Raw genomic sequence first — 18989 nt, forward strand, 5'->3', positions numbered from 1 at the left:
CATCAGTCAAAGATCATGAATAGCTTTGACCAGAATCCTTCATTAGTTTTCAGTTTTCTAAGACGGTATGCATGCAGTTCTGCGCCTGTTGGAGGCTTCTATAGCAGCAAAATCTCTAATCTGATTAACCAGACTGTCTGTAGATTAGCATAACAAACAGTCGTACAGCAGCTGTAAACCAAATTCAATGGAGCACAGCTGCATGACTGAGCTCAACATCTGGAATATGTTTCCTTTCCCCACGCTTTTAAAGCCATAGCGTTCTCAGAGTTCTTCCCACCTGCCGTTAACAAGTTCCAATGTCCCCAATGCTGTGCTCTCAGATAATAAGGGTTAATCTGTTTCAAGTAAACAGCATGGAATTTTCAAAAAGCCCAGGTGGAGAGAAATTAAGAAAAACTACAGAGAATGCACTATCAGTGTACAACAACAAGGAAACACTAGTTAAATAAATGCAATTTGTAGCATACACCTGCTGTGATTAGAAGCAAGCAAACATCTCCCATCTCCAGGGTATTAAATACTTTTCACCAGCACTTAGAACAAGGGTGGCTTAAAATGATCAATAAAACTACCTTGAGTGCAAGCCATTTATTCTCATTAATAATGTATTAGTGACTTATCATTTTCACTTACACATTTAATCAGCAGGTAATACACGTGTCAGACAACATCAGAAGTGTTCTTTAGGAAAGCATTTACAATAATGTGCTTAAAACACAATTAGCATGCTGTACATGCAATTAAACCCAAATAAAGCTGCCTCATTAGCACATTTCTTTGCACATTTCTCACTGGGGTTTTAGCCAGTACTGCGGTTTCAGTATACTGTATGACAGCATGGAAGACTGGTCCGGCCCCTTAAAAGAGCTTTGATTAAAATAAGTGCACTTACCAATAAAACTTTCTTCCTACTCGGCTACCTCCCGATTCGATGATATCTTTGATGTCTACGGCTAGCATGCTCTGAAGTGTCTTGTCACTGTTTTTATTGCATCAGATAATCACACAGTCATTAAATGTATGCAATGCACATTAGCATCAACCTTGAATTTCAAAAAGTTTGTTAAATCAGATTACTTAAACTATTTCCATCCACACCCACTGAAATGGATAATGCAAATTTATCCAAACGAATCTGAAAACATTCTGAAAGACCTACAATGCTGAACGGTGAGTCTTCACTGGCATTCGGCTACATTTATGAGAAATGAAACAGGAGTGAAAATACTGGCATGGTTTGAGCAACCGACATTCCAATTCCATGTACTATACAATTATAACCAAACCACATCCATTCAAGTGTGCTGCACACAGCATTTCCATATCACATCACACTCCTACGTACTTCCACAGTTGAGGCAGCTTTCAAAACCTAAATCATTTTCTACATTCACTGATAACTGGCAATCTAAAAATGCAGCTGCTCTAAAACTTATAAAACAGCTCTATTGGAGACCTCTTAGCGCCATATTGTTATTGTATTTTGTAATGCTGAATTCCTCTCACTTGTCATTTTTCGATTTTACTAAAAGCGTTACAGAGATCCAGCTGGACTGCATGGTTCTGACAAGGCTACAAGAGGAATGCCTTGACAAATACAGGGCAAGGACAGGCAATACCTGAGAACTCGTGGACTTAGTTGTCCCCCCCCCCCACTCATTCTCAATATCTCTTACACACACAGTCCAGGGAAGGTTTGACAAATAAAAGCAGTTCAGCTGAAGATGCAAATCGCAAATCTGAAAACCATACACTCCTTAAAATCGAGAAAAGGACTGATACAGTAACAGAGCTTCTTCAGGAGGTGACCTTCCCCCTGCTCCCGACTAGGACTCGGACCGAATGCAAATCAGACCTGCTCAGACCTGCTCTAAAGTGACGCTACAGTACAGAATCCCTATCAAATCAGACCTGCTCTAAAGTGACGCTACAGTACAGAATCCCTATCAAATCAGACCTGCTCTAAAGTGACGCTACAGTACAGAATCCCTATTAAATCAGACCTGCTCTAAAGTGACGCTACAGTACAGAATCCCTATCAAATCAGACCTGCTCTAAAGTGATGCTACAGTATGGAATCCCTATCAAATCAGACCTGCTCTAAAGTGATGCTACAGTACAGAATCCCTATCAAATCAGACCTGCTCTAAAGTAGCGCTACAGTACTAAACCCCTATCAAATTCACAATGCTCAGGAGTTTTGTTACAACTCATCATCATTGTTGTCATCACCTTTGAGCTATCCTGTATCCTAAGGCCATTATGCCAGTGCAAGACTTCAAAGAAACATTGTTCCATGTTAAGAGCAGTCTACTCTTTCCTCTCTGTTACCAGCTGTAGTTTATTTATTTATTTATTTATTTTTTAAACAATTGTACTGCATCGTTCGTACCGTGCTTCAATCTGTGGTGCTTTGAAGGATGATGATATAATTTTAAACACAACACATAAAAGGCAAATTAGGCAGAAGCTCCAGTAAATACGCAAGATCAACAGATGTCTATAAAATGGGTCTACTGCATTTAGATTTAAAAGGCTCAGACTTAAAAGTCTATGAATATCTTCAAGTACATTCTGGTGACATACTGCATGCAGTATTATAAGCAAAAATATAGCCTTACATTAAGGAACATGATACAAAACATCTGTTTATTGTCGTTGTTTGTTCTTTTTCTTTGTTTTTAACTGCACTAGAAGACTGGCTCTACCTCCGCTACGCTCCCCTGCCTCCCGAGCCCGCTCCTTCTCCACCCTTGCTCCGCAGTGGTGGAACGACCTTCCTACAGATGTCAGGACTGCCCAGTCCCTGACCACATTCCGGCGCCTCCTTAAGACTCACCTCTTCAAACAGCACCTGTAGAACTCCTCTGTTGTATCCTGGGACACTATCACCCTTCATTTAAATATGCTTTATTTTGCTCTTATCTGCCCCCTATTTTACTGCATTTAATCCTGTACCTCAGAATATTGTAATCTCCCAAGTGTTTAATCTGTAGTATTTTGTACTTAATCATATCCTGATGTAACTATCACTACTTAATCATATCCTGATGTAACTTTCACTATTATCTGCTGTATTATTGAATTGTGGTTTGTCACACTTGAGAATTATTGTATTTCTTGTTCTTATTGTATGACTTATATTGTAACACTTGAATGTATTTGTATTTGCTTGCGATTGTAAGTCGCCCTGGATAAGGGCGTCTGCTAAGAAATAAATAATAATAATAATAATACAAGCCTCTTGCAAATGCTTTTAAGTGTAGGATATTACCGCTACGGGTCATCCTAGAGGATAGATTAAACGTAAACTGTGATCTCTTTTTAATGCAAATGGGACTGAGGCTTTTGCAATTGATCAAACATGAAAGAAAATGAATGGCACCAATTCTCTATGCTGTTCCTCTGTCATTCACACAGAAACATACTGCAAGTTGCTGCTTATTCCACCACCAACAGCACTGTAGAAGGACACTTACCCAGCGAACTGAGCCACATACAAAAGAAAGCTCTGTGTCACGGCCTTGAGGGAGTTGACTTCAGTCTGCTGTTTTCATGTGCACCATCATAAGGATTCTATTGTGTTGTATTTTAAATGAACTACAATAGCCGTCTATTCTCCCAAACTGTAACATAGACAGACAGGGCAGAAACATGTATTGAGAATGGGAAGTAAAAGAACAATGCCCTTATGTGTGGCAGATGGGGGAGACAGAAAGACACGACAAAGCAAAGTAGTGCCAGGGTATTAAGGTGTAGGGAATAGACAGCGTTAACACAGAAGGTCTGGAAGGAGGTTAGCAATTTTCCACGTCGGACATGGGTTGTAAGCAAAGGTTTAGTAGAGCACCTAGGGTAAGCAGAGAAGGGACCCAGCAGCAATCCTGTAAAATGAACAAAATAAGCAGATTTATGGATATGACCTGAACAATGCAGGTTCATCTGGAATATATTTTACAACCCTCTGTTAAGTCAACTCATAGATGATTCAGGGATCGTGATTTACCATCAAACAGTATTATGTACACAGCCTAAGCAGGCTTCCAACCAGCGCAAATCAGTAAAAGTATTACATAATATGGACAACTACAGGACTACATGATACTGGATAGGAAAATAATGTTATTTTGTAAAACAGGATGACGACTTGAATTGAGAGGGATATAGTTGTTACTGCAAAATGGGATATACAGGGATATAGAGATGTTGTACCAGGTAAGTACAACATATAAATCGACAACTCCATAAATCAATTTCTCAGAGAAATTATACACATCAGCAACAGTACCACCGTTCACAGAAAGTCTAAGTAATTTAAAACATATACAGAGAACAGAAGGTCTTATTTTCTAACAATTACAGAGGAAAAAAAGACTATCGCTACTATCACCTGCATGGCAAAAATATATGGCAAGACAATACAGTACAGAAATGCTTTAGGTATTTGCTAATGCATTTTTAATGTCAGGACAGATGTAAGTCACAGCTGACGTATTTGACACTGCCACACAGTGTGCCATCTACCACAAAGAGACATTGTCTTTCCAATCACTCAGATTCAAGTCCCTGTCTGCATTGCAGAGTGTACATTGCTGAACCTCTCAATCAGCGTTTTTCACTGAATTGCTTTAAAATTATTTCCACTTCCTCATTTTTTAAATCATCACATATGCTAAAATGACTACTTCGAAAAAGGCAACAGTGAAAAATAGCACTTACATACAGTACATATATTTCACAGATGGACAAGCTTCAAGAGATTAGAGTGGAAAAGTTAATTTGTTGAACACAAATTAAAAATGCTCTGAAGACAAGTGTCAGTACACTGAATATCTGCAATTTGGCGATAATAAAATCAGCTTACTTCAAATCTATTCTAAGCCAGAATCAAAAGAAAGCAGTGTCTTTATTTAAAGTGACTAAAACCCCCAAAGGGAAATTATAACAACTACAGTTCAGTGCAAAATGCATTTTTTTATTTTTTGTTGTGGGGAAATTGGCAAAAAAAAAAAAATACAAAAATCTATCAAAATCAGAAAGCACGATGGTGTGCTATTATCTTCTGAATAAACAATCTAATAGTCAAAGTAAGCTTGTACTATAAATCAGATTTTTTTTTTTTTAATAAAAAGGTCACATTTTACCAGGTTGCCAGTCTCAGTTAGACTCCCAAATGCAGAGGAACTTGGCTACTTTGGCTGTCAATGATAAAATATTCCCTGAAAAGGGTAAGTATTCCCTTGGGCAGCCAGCGCTAGGTGACATAGGGTCAGCCTAAAGAGCTAAAACTCCTGCAATACGTCAAAAACACTGACTAAAACAGACCATTTAAAGGAAACTAATTTTAGACTCTTATGACCATCTTCTCCCAATGGGAATAGCAGGGTTTTAGTTGAATTATTTTCCCTTTCAGACGGCTTTGTTTAACCCCTAACCCTCAAGTAACAGCTGCAGTAAACACACACACACAGCTGTGTGCACTTGCTACTAGCAAAACTGCAGGTTGTTTCAAACAGATTGTCAAAGGTCAGCATTGTGGCTGATAATGCCTTCTGCACTGTCAAAAGTCAACAAAAAGGATGGCAAAGAGTAGAATTAGGCTACTCTGAAAAGGCAGCAAATGACCCACCTACAGTACACAGTACAGTACTGTATCTTGGCCTATATAGTTTGATTCTGGCTCTGTTGTAGTATAGTAACTATAGGGCTGGATTACTAAAAGCCCAGAACCCAGAACAATACCCCCACCAGCTGCCAGAGGATGTTGTTTACCAAGTCACTGTTAAAAATGAACTTAGTTAATGACACTACAGAAGGACAGTGTTACTTCCCTAAAGAGCTTTGCAGTTAGTGCACATTAAGAAAAGCTCATTCTGGTTCAAAAGGAGTTTGCTAAGAAGCTGTTTTTTTCCCCTGCTGATGTAGCTTAAAAGGACTAAGCATGTTTAATCAGGCAGTAAAGAATAAAGTTGGGATAAACAGATACATAGATGAAATAAACACAAATTAATTAAATAAATGCCTGATAATGGTATGATAACCAACAGATGGATAACAGCCTGTGGGGAAATCTGTTCTACTTTAAAAGTATTAAATACTCATGGGTGAGAAAGTCTTCCAAAAAGCATCTCTGCAAATATCCTGCTTCTCTCTTTGTTTATAGCTCTGCTCAATAACAGTTTTTACTTGTTTCTTGATGTCTTAATTTCCTGAGATAATCCATCTGTCATGAATAATTAAATAACACATACGCTTTTTGGTGAAATCTGAACTAGTGCTATAAATCAATTGTGGAGCCCATTACCAGCACTCAGGGTAGAGCCACTAACAGACTGCCATTAATCCTTCCTCTTGTCTGTATGTTAACACTGCTGTGTAAAGATAAAGGAGAATAAAAAGGCTTCGGGTCCCCCCAGAACAGCAGCCTGGTGTTTTATTCTTTAGGGGAGCAAATAGGTCCATTTGAAACAAAGGGTTTTCACTGCCGAGCTTCAGTATTCACTGTACGAAATGCCTTGTTATATAAACTGTATGTTGAATTCAAGTTGCAGACATACCTTCAAAGCCTCTTTAGAACATATGCAAATCTCACTGGATCCTTGTCCTTCAAAAACATTCATTTCTGTTCATACAGGCAGCTCAAGATCACTTTCTGACGACTTGCGAAACTGAGAACTGCGATTTGTAAGCATTTCAATACTATTACTATTCATCTGGCAATTAATGCCGACCGTATAACTAGAATCGGATTCCCCCCCCCCCTTGTAATCTTGGTGTCAAATCCCAATTTCAGACACCATGAGCGTTTTGCAGATATTCAACTGCAGTTCCCGGGAACGGCCGCTTGCTGGAATAATATGTCGTGCTGCATAAACAAAGCCATCAATTCCTGGACACGATTCAAATGCCATGCTTTCTACAATTAGCATCTCGCTTCTGCTCCAGCACCCTGGGTCAGTAAAACCAACCACGTTATGCATTTATCCATGCCACATGAAGGGCATGCTGCGTTGTTTGTTCCGAGAAAGGCAAACAATTAGCAAGGCAATCATCTGAGAGAGATGGAGAAAGGAAGAGAGAGAAGGGGGAAAATAAAAAATAAAAAAAAAACTGCTAGCATCAAAAAATCTTACATCTCCGCACGTACGCAAATGAACAGTAACTATACAATGGAGAGTGGGAAAAGGGGGTAAGAGATTACATTATTTTTCAGTGCTGTAACATCTTCGTCTTCACCTCCAGGAAGGACACTGATCCTGTCCTTACAGCGGAATTTGAAATTCAGGCCACTAGTAGGATAGGGTGGAAGTCGCCTGCAGCACCCTTAAGTGCTCTAATTAAAGCAGTCATCTAACATTGTTAACCTTTAACATTCTCCTCCTCCTCCCCTCATGTCTGATAACTCAGTCTCCATACACCTCTTTTTATTCTTCTACTGTCACTCTGTCCCCAGTCCCCTGTGGACTCCAGCTGTGGACAAACAACATTACTCTTAAATGCCTGGTATCCAGGATATGGCTACTTTTAATTAACAGAATCAATTTTCATCCATTTCAATTAGACTTGGTTTACTTGGAATCCCCCGTCACCTTTTTCACTGGGTCTGCTACAGGAGCCATGAAAAGGGATCTGACTTTAAAGCATTTGTGGAATTTAACTTATTTGGGGAGAAAAGGAAGAGGGAAACAAACACAAAAAAGCCCACAAAGAAAACAAACTATAGCATTCACAAAGGCAGACTTTCCCTTTTCACATGGCTTTCTACAGAGAAACACACATAACGATTGCCAAGGCACCAGCAGTATTGTTGTCATAGAAACAATAAGAAGGTACAAACCGCCGATAACAATAGTATAGTTTCTTAAAACCTTTTTTTTTCAAATGCACAGTACTTAAATTCAACTAACATGTATTTTGCTTTATAAGAGAGGCTTTTTTTAACTCTGTAAATTGTTTAACTGTTTGAATAAATTAATGTTTCATTAACAGAACAGTACACTAAGAATCTGGGTTTCTACAATTTTAATCACTGTATAACCGTGTACAATAACATTTCAGAACTTTCCAGTTATCAAAAATAACACCCACCTCCAATCTGACAAATAAATTAATTGGTAAAGTCACTACTGAATCAAAAAAAAAATACAGCAACAGCCAAATGGCACTTTACATTGGGTCACATGCAACCATGAAATAAAACAAAATTCTGTAAAAAAAAAATTCCATTTCTAAAGATCTGATTTTATCTGACCTTGTTTCCTTGTTTGTCGATGGTCAGTTCTCTCGGTTTGCACTCTTGTCAATTATGTCTAACTTTAAAAATCAATGGCAGAAGAGTGTTTAATATGAGGCACAGTACTGTAAATGTAACAGCATGTGGTGGTGGGGGGTATGGTGACGAGAGATAAGGTCAGATAAAATCAGCCCAAATGTGAAATGTGAATTTGTTATGAAAACCACTGTGGAAACTCCTTAGCATTTAATTGCATTATCTCAGCAGCCTGTGTTGGTTTTTGTGTTTTTTGTGAGATTCACTTTCCCTAGAGATAGGGACTTGATTTAACCTGTCAAGACTATAAGACTTAATACCCAACTACAGTACTGTACTTGCAGAGCTGTTGAGCTTGACTGAGCTGGTTCATCTACCCAGACTGTCTAAGTCACACACAGGATTCAGCACTTGTTGAAATAATTCATACAAATCAACCTGGCAGAAGTGTCAATGAAAAGCTGAAATGGATTAGTAATGCAGTGGAGGCCTGGCAGTGCTTCTCTGTCCAATGATTTTGTTTTGCAAGTTTCAATGAACTTTAAACTCAGATGTACCACATACTTAATTTCATTAGATCTGTTTAATTCAAGAATATATAGTTTGAATCTTCTGCACCAACAAACACCAGTAATGCCAGCATTATGATGAGGGGGGCTGATTACCTCTGGTATGTGCTATCCATTTAGCCTCCGCTTGCTGTGCAATGATGCAAGCTTTGTCTGGGAGGTTAATCTTTATCCTCAATTAAAGGTCTCCACAGCTTGTGACAGCTTGCCACATTCCTTGATTGCTGTGGTTACGCTAAAGCCCCAACCCTGGACTGCAGATCGATTCACCTCTAATTGCTCAAATCAATGGAAATGTATAATCAACATACACAAAATGTGCAGATAGAATCTAAAATAATGTTTCATAAAAAATCAATTTGAGACAATGTTTGTCACAAGCAAAAACTTTCAAAATGACAGTAATACATCCCTTTTTCTGGTGGGTTTAGGGGCTACATTCCTGTATACCTGAACCTCTTCATTTTCCCCAAGCTGTCTTGAGCTGGTGAATTCTGACATCACAGTCAAGGGGCTTCACAGGAAACCCATTGCGCTTAGCTGTCTTCGCTACCTTCTCTTTTCATCTCCAAGCGTGTATAAAAGAAAGCCAGTTACACAAAGGTGCTTTCCTTCGGCTGTGTACAGTTGCAGATGACTAAAAAGAAAAGCTTCAGTGTGGCGATAGGCTAAAAAGGGCTGTTAGTTTACTTCAAAATTAACCAGGAGGCTTTAGGATAGTAAACCTCAGTGACAATGATGTGAAGGCTTTAGCGGTTTCTATAAGACACAGCGAGCGCCACCTGCAATTAAGTCATTAAGATTTTTAAATTAGGAGACTTCTTTGAATAACATATTGGAAAAAATAAAAACACACACAAGTATCTACTGCATTCTTTATTCTGTAGCTCAATAAGCACAGCTACATGTTCAAAGTACAAATGATCACACTACAACAAGAGTGCGTGAGCTACAGTACTCTCTCACTATATTATCACATAGCAAGACACATTCAACCAAAGTTAAATATTAATAGCCTGAATGTGGGGCAGCTTGTCTTGTCAACGTGAGATTAAGACTTTCACATGGCAAGGAGAACAACCCAGAAACATTCCTGGATTACAATTTGCTGCTCTCAACGGAGGCTTTTGCAAGAGGGAAGCAATTTTAATTCAGTAAGTAATTCAGTAGATTGTAGAAAGAAAAAAAACACAAGCATGTACTACTGTAGCTTTCTGATATCTAGGAGTTACAGTATTACAGGTATTTCCAAAATATTCCACTATAAAGCAAGACCACTTTCTCAAAAAAGCTGTTATCAAGCTTATACAGTACATTCCCACTCAGGTCAATGACCCTCATCTTTATTGTAACCCCTTATGCTGTAACACTGCTTCTGATATATTAGTCCTTGGTTTCTTACCACATTACCGCATAAAAAAAGTACATTATACAATGCACCTTGTTTTAAGATGCAGAACACTTGTCCCCCCAAGGATAGTGTCAACTAATGAGAGTGCAGTGCATTGTATTGAACACATAAACCATATCACATTGACTGCATAAGCAAAAATCTAGTAAATTGGGACAGCCATAACTCCTCTGGTCATCTTTTCATTTTTTCTTTCTCAATGATATTACTGTAGTAGGGTTTAAAAAAAAAACAAAAAAAACCCTGTATTTTCATAAGCACGTTTTATGGCCTCTGGTGTAATGGTATAAAAGTTACACGTTGTGTGTAATGTAAAACAGAACAATGTAAAACAAAAAATTCCTCCCCCCCCCCCCCCCCAGTCGTGAAACGGTTCAGTCCAGAATCAACTGCCACAGGTTCTGTGTTGTGGTGAGAATATTTATTAAAAACTAAAGTGCAGCCGGAGACAATTGCACCAGTAGCATTAAATGGATTTTATCTTGTTCAGACTTTAGAAATTTCAAAATGCAAAACAGTATTACAGTATTTCATTCTGGAGTGGGGTTGTTAACGTAATTCCCCAAATGGTTGCTGGTAGGGACTTTACACGCCTCCCCTTATTTTTTCCCCCAGTTTACTCCCACAATAATAAGAGGGATGGGTTAAACATCACTACAGTAATTAATACCTAAGAGCCTGCAGTGTTTCTACTAAATTGAAGTTTTAAATGAATTTTGAACCCTGGCATCTTCTAGCATTTGGTTTACAGAGAGAAAGCGAGAGATAGAGAGGGAAAGAGATTTTTGAGTGCAAAGCAATCACCCTGAAATAGCTCAAAGGAGGTCGAATTGAATTACAGTCACCATGACAGAAATACAGTAGCATTCAAAGTAGAATTTAATCATTCTTCACCACAGATTTCAAAAAGACCTGCCAGTTTCCATCCAAAGTGCTATTCCACAAAATAGACTTGTGACAAAGTCGTTTCAACCTGACCTTCTGAGGAATACAACTTTCTAAAGCTGCAGTAGCTGGAGAGAACTTTTAAAAACAATACTTAACCACAAATGCTTACTTTCTTTTCTTGAAGACTATAAATACAGTATACAAGGCTCTGCCTAGGGTTTTCATAGCAGTGGGGTGGGTGTGTGCTACCGAGCAAAGCTAATGTTTTCAATATGTTTTTGTAATACAGTAATAAACACACAATTTTACAGTTCTGCAGCTATAGCCAAAAGTTTTGCATCACCTAGAATTTTAGGATTGAGACATTATATAAAAATAAAAAAAAAACAGTATGAGCATAATTGATCTTACTTAACATCGTATAAATCAACAAAACTACAAAATCATATCGCAAACGTCTACCGGAAGCCACAACAGTAGTACAGTATTTCATGTTAGATTTTGAAATGTCACAGTTTTAAATTTGTCAGTTTTGTCGTTAAGTATATGGAAAACTACAAACCGGTATGTAATTCAATATGCTAACATAACATTTAGCAGGTTTCTTTTGACTTTATGAAGCAAAATTAGTTAATTCTATATGGTGATGCAAAACCACAGCTGTACATGCAGATAGCACCAACTGTTGGAAGAAAGTCCAGTGTTAAAGATTATTTTAGGTCAATAGTAATTATTCACTGAAATTTGCCAGGGAAAGGAATTTGTATTTGCTCTGTAATTGTACAGAAGTAGGGAAACACATTCATAATGTCATTCAAATAAGTGACTATCTTTTTTTTTTTTTTTAAATCAAGATTTGTTTTTCAGATTATTGAATGTTTGAAAATTTCTTTTTTATTTAGTTATAAAATTAGAAATAACTTCTAAAAGTATTTTTTTCCAGTTCATCATGGTAAGTCTGTCTTTATCTAAATGGAACATTTAATGCATACATTTTATTTAAAAAAAAAATCCTGAAAAAAAAAAAAAAATTTAAAGATGAAGCCAAAAGGCACTTCATTATTTTACACATTTAAAAGTAGATTCAAGCAGGAATTGCTGGTAATGTATCCAGGATGTTAAAACTGAAAGCTTTTAAGCTGTATTTAAGCTGACTACTGAACAAATATTGTGTACTGTACGTTCTACAATATAAGCTACAGCTGAGTACACATAGATTTACAGGGTGCAAGAAACACCTCCATCTATTTTCGATGTTCCAACCCATTCTGCAGATTCAAATTTTCTTCTCTAGTTTAGGCAAGAAAATGTTGTTGTTCAACAAACAGACACCCACTGTTACAACACCCACTGTTATATGTAGCAATTTGAACCAACTTGTGCCTGAAATGATGCATTACCATTATACTGGGCATTAGTGAAACCTAATCTGCAAAGGCAGCACTAGCTCTGAATTATATTTCAAGTACTGGAGGAACGGAAGGGAAACAAATCACAGCTATGCTCTGATAACAAAAAAGGGTATTGCTGGAGACACATTATGGCAGTCAACACTTCTTCCAGTTATTTAACTTTGCATTACTCACCATGTAAGGTTATCTAGAAGTAATTCTAAATATGACAGCTGGGCTATACTTTCAAGATAATTAATGTAGGGCTTGGACAAGTTAAACCGCATCACAGAACTCAAGGCATGTCAGGTGGATTTGCAATTCATATTCAGATAGGCAATTATCTCAATACAGGGATGGGGTCTCTGAACAGCCTCCTCTGTACTGCTAATTGCAAACTCAGAAATGAAAATTCTTGTTTCTAAGCAAGATGTGTCAGACCCCAGCTGTGCCGCACCAGCAGTCAGTGAGAAACAATCTTCTCAGTGTCAGGGTCTCTAAAAGTTTGTCAGAGTCCTCATTCCATGAAAGTGCTTTGCTTTTTATGTGCGATTTTCTTGAACTAAAACCTGAAAATGTATCTTTTCCCTTTGTAAATTTCCCATTATAGTTTTTGGTAAGTCTGTCTTTATCTAAATGGAATATTTAATAGATACAGTATAAGATAGAAACTCTTGTTTTGCACTGTAAAGAAAATCATGATGAACAAAATGCTTCCAGATGCCAATTTATTTCGTTTGTAATGTAATGTGCTTAAATATTTTCATTTTCTCCCAGATTAGGTTTCCTTTTCCTGAAAAATACAGTATGAAAGAAAATCTCCATTCCAGTACACATCCTCTGAATGTTTTTCTGTCAATACCAAGTAAGACCAACAGGAATAGCAAGTCTCCTGTTTGAATGACAAGTTGTAGAAATCAAACAACTAGATGCTGACTGATTACTTTGAATAAACATTATAAACACACTGTGAACAAGTTAGTGAACAAACAGCATAATCAGCACTAACACATGTAGTCTACTAGATATTTCTAATTACTAAAAGGTTTTTTATTTTTTTTTTTAACTTTCATTTATACATTTTACCACCGTCACGAATGTTCACTCAACTAAACAAAATAAAAAGTTACCGGTACTTTTATTCTTTTACATGTTTTATGAGAGATATAAACAAATCACGTTTGCTTTTATGAGGTACCTGAATTTAAGAACAGTTTTCCGCTAAAGCCCTAAGGCAAGGGTAGGCAACCTTTGGCACTTCCAATCCATTCCATTGCAGGACTTTGATCTAAATGGCGCCTTAATTATTTAATTGATCTCCAACAGGGTCAATTAAATAATTTAGGACCTGGTTGGAACAAAGTCCTGCAATGGAATGGGTTGGAAGTGCCAAAGGTTGCCTTCCCCTGCCTACGGAATGCTCATGTGGTCACATGTGTTCCTGTACAGACACTACAGCATTAATTCAAAACAAAAAGAAAGTCTGAAACAGTTTAAAAAAGGTATGGTTTGTCAGTGCTATAGACCATGCTTGGCAGTATCTAAAAAATGTAGCAAGAGCATTTTTGTTTGAAATTGAATGCTTAACTGTAAATATACAGGTATGCCTGGGCTCGCTTTTGTGTTCCAACTTTATTTACTGTGAAATACTGTAAATGCACCGGTCACTCTACAAAGTTTGCTGGTTTTTATTTATTTATTTTTTACTTATTTATTTATTTTTTTAAATGTAGTAGTCGCCAATTGTTTTTGTCATGTTCTCCCCAATTTGGAATAGCCAATTATTTTTAGGCTCAGCTCACAGCTACCACCTCCGCGCTGACTCAGAAGAGGCAAAGACAAAGACACGCTGTCCTCCAAAGCATGTGCCGTCAGCTAACCGCTTCTATTCACACTGCAGACCCACGATGCAGCCACCTCAGAGCTACAGCGCTGGAGGACAACGCAGCTCTGGCCGGGCGGCGGGCGGCCAATTGTGCTCCGCCCCCTGGGAGCTCCCGTCCACGGTCGGCAGTGGAATAGCCTTGACTCGAACCGTCCACGTCCAGGCTATAGGGCGCATCCTGCACTCCACACCAGAACTAAATTTCTGCGTTTTTTCATGCTTTGGTCGCAACTGAGCTGTATTTTTTGAAGAAGATCTCGCCGTGATTTATGTAGGGCCTTAATTATTTTCAATATTAACTCACAAATTGTGTTGTTTCAGTGGGTGCACTAAAAACAGCTCAGAGGAAGCTTCGCCCCTCACCAATTGTAAAAAGCTTCCGTCGCCACTGATTTAGAGACAACATTAGAAAATGAATAAAAATAATCAGTTTGTGGTTGTACTCACTGTCTGCCACAGACGATAGCACCAGGCAGATCACTAATGCGGCTACTGGCACCAGCAGCGTCGCTGGACAGCGATTAGGCACCATGTTCCAGAGTGGCACTGCTCCTGAGTCCTGAGTCTCCGGCTTGTCAGCTCCACGTTCACAAGATCATAGATTAACACCTGGGGGAAGAAACAAACAAACAAACTGGATTAGTTTTGAAAACACACAAAAAAAAAGCTTCTTTGTCTGTATTTTTAGCTACTCTAATACAATCTAATCTTATATTTTTACAGCGACCTTTTATAGCACGCATCACAGGGCTTAAAGGAATTATAAGGGTGAAGTGATAAAGAATGACCCAGCCCAATGCAGTAACTGAGACCAATTGTCTGAACAACCTACATTGGAACCGGAACATAGTGCTGCAGATGGTTGCTGGCTTTTAATTTAAATGAAACTGCACTCCCCCTAGACAAGAGGACAGAGGAGGCCTTCTAGCAAAGCCAAGTGGGAATCCAACCTTCTCTGCATTAGCTTTAAAATGTGCATCAGCTGGGATTGTCAAAGAGGAGTACTCTCCAAGGACAGAGGCTCATTGAGAGCACCATTAAGATATTGCGCCCTCCAGAGAGCTCAACCCAGCCTGTCGTATCATTACCAGGAACACATACAGCACCCCACTGGGATACGTTTAGTAATGATGGCCAGGTTGCTTAATGTTAACTAACACTGCAACTGCACTTCCCTAAATTTGGCTAATTAAATTATTGGTGACAGCAAGGTCAAGGTCCGTAGCAACATTTTAAATAACAATAATGCATAATATTAATAACATTCATCTTGGAGAATGAATACCTGCACACATAACGTGATCTGACGATACTTAAGCTGCATCCACACCAGCAACGAGCGATGCGAGCTTTGGGAAAATTTTGCGTCGCTAAAATAGAAACAGTTTCTATTTTATTTTTTTCGTTGCGCGACTGGGAGGAAACTGACCAATCAGAAGCAAGGTTAACACCCTTGACACACATCAAACACATGCCTCAAAACAAGTTAATCATGGACAACGAAAAGTTAATTTATGAGGTGCAGTAGTATCCATTATTATATGATTGCAAATTGAAGACAGCCAGAAAAAAAGTCAATGCCTGGGTGTCTTGCAGGTGGTGCATTTAGCAGCACCGAGACATTTTCTTTCCGATTATGCACATGTGACCTAACTTTAAGTTATGGCTTTTTTTCTTTTTTTTTTGGTTTGTTTGTTTGTTTTTATGATAAATAACGTTTTGTTCACCAAATTGTTCTCTGGCACAAATCCGTGACAAGAAACAGTGATGTTTTGTGGAGATTCACCAAACAAACAAAAATATTAAAAATCAAGGTCATACTATTCTATACGTTGTAAAACAAAGCAACACGTTTGTATTCTATGTGACACATCCCAACATTACCAAACTCATACAGTTTTGAAGATTATGAGCCATATTTATAAAGAATTTTCTGTCAAGTTCACTAGACTGTTTTAAAAAGAAAAACTAAATAAAAGTAAATAACAATGCAAGATAAGTGACCTGCGCAAAGCACAGATTTTATTATTATTATTATTATTATTATTATTATTATTATTATTATTATTATTATTATTATTATTATTATTATTATTATTAATAATAATAATAATAATAATAATAATAATAATAATAATAATAATGCACTTTAAAATACTTAGTTAATAAACAAAAAGGATCAAAGAAGGAATTTGTAAAGAAACACAATTGAGATTGCAGTAAGTTGTTTATATAAATGTATAACAATAAAATCACATTGTTGAAAATATCAGTTCAACTATACTACTACTGTCCATCTGTCTTCTGACAGCTAGAGGTGTACCGGGCTTCAAAATCAGACTACTATTACTACTACTACTGGTACCACGAAGAAATAAAATATATATACTACCACTACAACTGCACAATTACTACTAATAATAACGATAACAATAAAACTGTTAGATATATAGGGATGTTCAATAACTCTGATCTATAGATTTTACAAGTCCAACCTTTATTTAACAATGGAGTTGCCGGAGGTCAGGGTGGTAACCTTTTATCAAAACAAGACCTGTTTTGTAATCCGGCAGCCCATCTCTTACAGAAACTACTTAACAAAGATCAGATTTGTAGTACCCGTAGTCTTTTTTCTTTGCCTCTGTGAAGGGTGATTTTCCAAACTCGAATAACACGAACATTGTATCTTACTGCAATTGTGTATTTTCAAAAAAACTGCTAGACGGTTGTTTTATTAGCCACAAAGAAAGAAGAGGTTGATGTTTGCAAAACAGGCTACAGAAGCCGATGCACACTATAGCAGTGTCATTTCATAGTCACTGCTAATACTGTTTATTTGATTCAATATGCTTACGGTGTATCTACCGCTTACTATCACAGCGATAACTAATGTACTCTTTCGTACCACAATCTCAAAATAACTGTTGTCTCAAAACATTCACAGCATTTCCAATATGAATGCAAGCAAAACAAAGATTGACATATAACTTGGCAGGCTGTTCAAATGTTACTGTACATACAGTATACAGTAACTATATTTCTCCTTATGTTCATCCCAAAAGCATATGTAACAGACCAGGAGATCATCCATTGACTCTTGACAGTACAATATGCAATTTTATGAAGAGACACATCTGAACTGAACCGTGGTACCTCACACATTTTCTAATAAACTTCAAATTGAGATATATCTTCTCCCGCATGTGAAATGTCACAGTGATCTGTTATATTTATTTCATTAAATACAACAGAGAAAGGCAAATGGACAAAAATAAGTACCACAGGCAATACTTTTCCTATTTTTCACAAAAATAACCCATTAAAAAAATACAAAATAAAAATAAAAAATAAAACAAAGTCACATTATATATCCTCCACAAAAAAATGGTAAACCTGTATTTGCATTTAGTTCACTAACACCTCTAGCTAAAAGGTTTTTGTGAACCTTGTAAAGACGCCAGGATGAGACTATAATGTGCAATCTCATTTCACTTTAATATTACAGGGATGGAAATTACCACTGGTTGGTTTTTCAATTTTTTCGAGTATTAACTGTAAAGCACACACCTGGAACATGGGTATTCTCACTCAAAACACAAACTCTTCACAGCGCCTAAAAAAGAGAATGCAGTAACTTGTGCATTGATGGCTGTCAAAACTGCTTCCTTCTGCTTCATTAAACAGGGAAACTGCAAGGACAGAGCGGACAGGTTTTTTTTTTTTTTTTAGAAAAAGAAAAATAGTAACCATCCTCTTTTTATCAAAAATCCTACAAGGCACTATGTTATCAACTATTTAGACCACAAGTTGTCAGATACGTCAACAGCACATTTTTGTGCATTTTAGTAAAGCTGGTGTGAAGCAAGTGAAATGCTGTCATATTCATTTATAGTGACATTGCTTAACTATAGCTTTTTAATTTGGGTTATATCCAACTTCTTAGGAGCAAACAAAAATTAAAGTTTTCATAGCTGGCTTCCCTTACACTGCCTGTGAGGGAAACTTGTACATATCTTGAAAATCTCACCTGACCCACCTGACCCCCTCTCCTTAGTTGCTTATAGTTAAGTTAGACTTATAAAAATAAATAAATAAATAAATAAATAAATAAATACAAAAAGAATTTAAGACAATAGGTTGTGAAATAATGAAGGAACCTTTGTAAAAACACAACTCAATGGATACAAGACAAATGAGATAAAGATCTTGACAGGATAACAAATCTTCTGGGAATTTCAAGAGCATTCTTGAAATAATTGTCAATCACTGCTTGAAAGGAAGGTGGCACATTAAAAGCTATTCAAAACACACAAAAACCTCAAAAGATATGTAGCACACATTATTCATGACTTAATGAATCACAAAGACAACACAGGCATATCTGATGACACCAACTACAACTAAAATCAAGGATTTCAGGGCTTTCGGGGGGGGGGGGGGGGGGGCAGAGCAGTGAGGGACTAATAACAATAAAGACACATTTCAGCACTGCACAGTACAAATTTTAACCACCTCCAAAATCAGATGTTTTAAACCAGCGTTGTATTACTGTAGAAGCAGGATCTTTACCATT

General features: G+C 37.3%; 1 protein-coding gene across 17 annotated transcripts in view; it reads right to left on the reverse strand.

The window, feature by feature from the left end:
* LOC117417102 (receptor-type tyrosine-protein phosphatase F) overlaps positions 1-18989 on the reverse strand; it is a 168139-nt gene that overhangs the window by 101577 nt on the left and 47573 nt on the right. For all 17 annotated transcript variants that reach the window (XM_034028897.3, XM_059035007.1, XM_059035005.1 and 14 more), the window contains exon 2: positions 14864-15025. In XM_034028897.3, coding sequence (XP_033884788.3) covers positions 14864-14948 — 85 coding nt within the window. In that variant the 5' untranslated portion in view covers positions 14949-15025. The remainder of the gene's footprint in view (positions 1-14863; positions 15026-18989) is intronic.

This window comes from Acipenser ruthenus, chromosome 12 (assembly GCF_902713425.1).
Source record: "Acipenser ruthenus chromosome 12, fAciRut3.2 maternal haplotype, whole genome shotgun sequence".
In the NCBI taxonomy this organism is placed as follows: domain Eukaryota; kingdom Metazoa; phylum Chordata; class Actinopteri; order Acipenseriformes; family Acipenseridae; genus Acipenser; species Acipenser ruthenus.